At 43.8% G+C, this 5098-nt stretch overlaps 1 protein-coding gene across 1 annotated transcript; it reads left to right on the top strand.

The window, feature by feature from the left end:
- Positions 1-703: 703 nt before the first annotated feature.
- LOC123119084 (cytochrome P450 71C3) lies at positions 704-3292 on the top strand. The gene is made up of 3 exons (XM_044538755.1): positions 704-1433; positions 1754-2176; positions 2455-3292. The coding sequence occupies exons 1-3, from the start codon at positions 918-920 to the stop codon at positions 3085-3087; spliced, it is 1572 nt and encodes a 523-aa protein (XP_044394690.1). The 5' UTR covers positions 704-917; the 3' UTR covers positions 3088-3292.
- The last annotated feature ends 1806 nt before the right edge of the window (positions 3293-5098 follow it).

Below are 5098 nucleotides of genomic sequence, written 5' to 3'. Positions count from 1 at the left end.
GTAAAACCTATGACACTGCTTATATTCCACAAATATTTTACATCTATGCAACAATCAAATATTCAATTTCTAACTCCATCAAAATGTAATGCAAGCAATTCCCACATCAACGAGCGAGGTATTATCTATTATCCTTAATCATCTTGAGGATGCCAGATCTAAATTTAAATCATTTTAACAATATTACAGAATTATGCACCAAGTTGAACACTCCAGAAATGACGTTTATTAGAAAGCAAAGAAGTAATCAATTAATTAACTCGCAGAGATAATATTCTTTTTGCTAAATAACACGATGCGGATGTAGACGCTCACAAACACATACACATACTCACCCGTAGGAACGGAAGCTCATACACCACACCGCTAGCTACTGGCACCCCAAGAGACCGAGCCGGCATATTTTAAGATCGACGAAGTCATCACAGTTGCCTCGCTGCCGACGAACACATCGTTTACAGATGAAAGAACAAAGCTTTAAAATCTAGAATAAATCTAGAAAAGTGCAAGCATCCATGCCAAATTTAGAACTTGAATCCGGATGGACAAGTTGCATGACAAAGAACCTGACCAACCAGACGGACAAGTTTCACCACAAGAAACCTGACAACATGAGCTACACAGTCAGTTTGCAGAGAGTATTGGTACTGAACCGAGGTTTCACAATTTATACACGAAAAATCAATGGAAGTGCAAATAAGTTGAGTGGCTAGAGTGAATACATGTTACGGCCGTTGTAAGCCACGCCTCGCTCAGCCTGTCGCACAAAACTGCACCAGCAGTGACATTCTGATTATGGTAGACATAATTGATGGAGAGCTTGAGGCTGTGCATGTTTATTTATATTGAGAGAGATGCATGAGTAGGAACCCAACCCAGCCCAGCCATTGTAGGCTTCCTGGTCAGTTGTGGACGGCATGGCTCTTGAAGCTGCCCACCACTACCTGCAGCTCGCCGTCGGCCATGGCACATCCACGCCGGCGGTACTCCTCATCGTCGTTGTTCCCTTACTGATGTTAGTGCTAGTATCAGTAAGAACATCAGCGTCCACAAGAAAGCTGCGGCTCCCGCCTTCGCCTCCGGGCAGCCTTCCCATCATCGGCCACCTCCACCACATCGGCGCCCAGACCCACATCTCCCTGCAGCACCTGGTCGACAAGTACGGCCACAACGGCCTCCTCTTCCTCCGCGCCGGCGCCGTGCCCACCGTCATCGTCTCCTCGCCAAGCGCCGCCGAGGCCGTCATGCGCACCCACGACCACATCCTCGCGTCGCGCCCGTGGTCCATGGCCTCGCACATCCTTCGCTACAACACCACTGACGTCGCCTTCTCGCCCTTGGGCGAGTACTGGCAGCACACCCGGAAGCTCGTCAACACGCACCTGCTCAGTGCCAAGAAGGTGCACTCCTTCCGCCATGGCCGTCAAGAAGAGGTACCTACCTACACAATCATCTTTCACTTTCACTGAGATTCGGTGACATCCACTGAATTTCAGTAATTTCAGTAGACACTAAACATTTACCTTTCGGTCAAAATATTTCAGCCATTTCAGAGAACTCAAGTTTTTTTTAAATCAAATATTTTTTTGAACTTGAGTGAATGTTTTGGCTCTTTGGCCGAAACACAAACCGAGATCACCAAAGTTTATTGAATTTCGGTGATTTCAACTTTGGTGATTTCGGTTGTTGCTCTTATTTTTGATCTGAAACTTAAAGTGAAAACCACCACTCATCAGCTTGGCTCGATGTGCAGGTGTGCCTCGTCGTCAACAAGATTCGTGAGGCGGCCACCAACGCTCCATCCACGGCGGTGGACATGAGCGAGTTCCTGGCCGCCTACACCAATGACGTCGTAAGCCGCTCGGTGCTGGGAGCGACCCACCGGAAGAAAGGCCGCAACACGCTCTTCAGAGAGATGACCGAGACCAACGTCGACCTTCTCGTGGGATTCAACCTTGAGAACTTCATCCCTAGGTGGCCACTGACGGAGGTGCTCTTCAGGCTGGTCTGCTGGAAGGTTCAGCGACACCTCAACAAGTGGGACGCCTTGCTGGAAGAGGTCATCAAGGAGCACATAAACTTGAAGCAAGATAATTCTGCCGACTTCATCCATGTTTTCCTCTCTCTACAGCAAGAGTACGGTCTCACCGACGATAATGTCAAGTCCCTCTTGATGGTGCGTGCTTATTTCTTTTTGATTTATTTATTACACTTTCAGTTTTGCCATTGCAAATTCATGGTTGACTTAAAAGGTATATAAAGTTTTCCCATTGCAAATTTTTCCATTGTAAATTCAAAGGTTGATTTAAAAGTTATATATAACCCCTAAAAATCCATATATAATGTCCATGTTTTTGCATATATAGCTAATTATTACTTATTAGTACACAAACATATATACATGGCAGTTGATATATACTAATTAAAAGTTGACCCTTTGTTTGGTCTTACCAGAACATATTTGAGGCAGCTATAGAAACATCGTATCTGGTGCTGGAATACGCCATGGCCGAGCTTATAAACAACAGACATGTTATGAAGAAACTACAAACCGAGGTAAGGACGTTTGCATCGTCCAAGGGCAAAAAGTTGGACATGATTACGGAGGAGGACCTCAGCAGCCTGCCCTACCTAAAGGCAACTATGAAAGAGGCCCTCCGCTTGCACCCACCAGGGCCTTTACTCCTCCCACACTACTCCACTGCTGACTGCAACATTGACGGATACGACATACCCGCCAAAACACGTATCCTTGTGAACGGTTGGGCCATTGGAAGAGACCCAACAGCTTGGGAGAGGCCAGAGGATTTCATGCCGGAGAGGTTCCTACAAGATGGCCAGGAGAAATCTAGCAACCTGGGTCAAGATTTTAAGTATCTGCCATTTGGATCCGGACGTAGGATTTGCCCCGGGGCAAATTTTGCGCTCGCGACAATGGAGATTATGCTAGTAAATCTCATGTACCATTTTGACTGGGAGGTTCCCAATGAGAAAGAGGGTACTGGTGGAAAGGTTAGTATGGCCGAGACGTTCGGGCTGATGCTTCGCCGAAATGAGAAACTCTACCTTGTTCCAAAGATTGTCTAATAACTAGTAGTGCCCCCGATCCCAAGTGTAAGCCTATTTAAACTTGTGCGCAATAATTAAGGCGAGGGCTAAAATAAGCATGTTGTCCATCTATTGTTGTTGTCGGTCGAGAAGATGGACGAGAAGTTTAATGCACTGGTTATGTGCAGTTATGTTGTAGTAGTCATGAAAAATAATCTATTTGAGTTGTGATGGAGTTATATTATGTGCTTTTGATGCAAGGCCATATGGACTTGTCTTTTTGTAGTCAAAATTTTCCGTTTCATATAAGTGAAAGCATTGTTGTTGTGAGATTTGTTGTAAAAGCAAAGCCGTGTTGGATCTTCCTGACATCAGAAGTTCAGAACTATTCGTTCAACTGGAGCAGATTGGTTTGGCCAGCTAATCTCTGAACTTGATGATACAAAGCGACTTAAGAGTGATGATTTTGTTTTGGAGGCTGTGGCATGTAACGAACGAATTGTTATACTCTAAGCCGGCTGCCCCCATCGAGGTATCAGAGGTTTGTTTGCAGCTACACTTCTTTCTCTTGCTGTGGATCCAAACTACAACCCAATTAAAGGAAATGCACCGATTTCAACCATCTTCCCCATGTTAATCCCACATGCACTATAGGAGGGGCTTACACCTGTGTGATCCCATGGTCTCGGACAGTTTTAGGGCGGGTTAAATTAAATGTTGATGGGTCCTTTCTAAATGGTGCACCCATGCATGCGTCGTGGTGTGCGCGCAGCCGCTGTGCATCAATCACTACTAGGAAAAACCCTAGCAGTAGCGCGTGTTAAAAGCCTATCAGTAGCGCGGGATGCAGCGCTACAGCTAAAGGTTAGCAGTAGCGTGGGTTGGACCATGCTCCTGCTATATCGACTTAGTAGCAGCGCTTTTTACTATCAGCGCTACTGGTAATTAGTAGTAGCGCTTCTCCTAGCACACGCTACTACTATTATTCCGTATTTCTTTTTTATTTCATGTTGTATTCATACACCTTTATACAAGTTTTCATACCGCGGCAATTTAGAGAATGATTTTACATCATAATGAGTTATTACATCACTAGGAGAAAGAACCGTGGACTAGTTTCAAGTGGATGGACATCCACTTGAAACTAATCCTCGGTTCTTTCACCCAATGATATAATATATCATCATCATCATCATCATCATATCATTAACAACTTATCATCATAATACATCATTGTCATATAATACCTCCTCATGATCATCGTTTTCATCAATGAAACATCACATACAAGTTGGTCACTAGACATAATCACAACTAATCATCATCATCAACTCTCATAAACATATTGTACCTCATAGGACCTACTACATTCTCTTAGGACCTACTATATTCTCTTAGGTAAAATAGCATAAAACAAGATAGCCCCTGACTCTCCATTATAGAGAATGGAGATTATCCTGTCTCCAATTCTTGCCTTTCGCACAATGTTGCTTCCAAGAACCTCCTTATGACTGTCCATACATTTTTTCCATTCTAAGATTAGCATGTGTTCACCGGTTTTAGAAATCCGGTATGGACAGGTGAGATTCGTAGGATGACCTGGCTGTATGTTCAAAACATCAAGGCGACCATTCAGATACATGAAATGAGGCACACAATCCATCGGGTTTCACTGTTGAAAAACATAGTAATAACTTCGTAGTTAGCAATGATGTACTAGTTTTAGAAGTATGCAAAAGATGCACGGATGTCGTAATAGTAAAAAATCTTACCAGGATATCTCCTTGGAAGTTATCGTGGTTCAACACATGCACTAGTGACACGTATTGACCATAATTTGGAGGAGTTCGATAAAAGGCATTGTAATTCTCAAGATCAGTACAATCTGCGACCAGATGACTTTTCTCCTGATAAGTTAATTCAGAGCCATCGGTGTAGTTGGTTCTGTCTACCATGTTCCGCACATTCTTTGAAGAATGAAAGTAAGCTATCAATGGAAATAAGCTGTCAACTATTTTGAACTTAATAACTATGTTTGAGGAACTCACAT

This window comes from Triticum aestivum, chromosome 5D, assembly GCF_018294505.1.
Source record: "Triticum aestivum cultivar Chinese Spring chromosome 5D, IWGSC CS RefSeq v2.1, whole genome shotgun sequence".
Lineage (NCBI taxonomy): Eukaryota > Viridiplantae > Streptophyta > Magnoliopsida > Poales > Poaceae > Triticum > Triticum aestivum.
This window is presented reverse-complemented; position numbering and strand designations above follow the sequence as displayed.

Excerpts from the sequence above, each read along its gene's own strand:
- LOC123119084 (XM_044538755.1), top strand. The coding sequence starts at position 918 with ATGGCTCTTGAAGCTGCCCACCACTACCTGCAGCTCGCCGTCGGCCAT. Across the intron at positions 1,434-1,753 it reads GCCATGGCCGTCAAGAAGAG|GTGTGCCTCGTCGTCAACAA; the intron begins GTACCTACCTAC and ends CTCGATGTGCAG. Across the intron at positions 2,177-2,454 it reads ATGTCAAGTCCCTCTTGATG|AACATATTTGAGGCAGCTAT; the intron begins GTGCGTGCTTAT and ends TGGTCTTACCAG.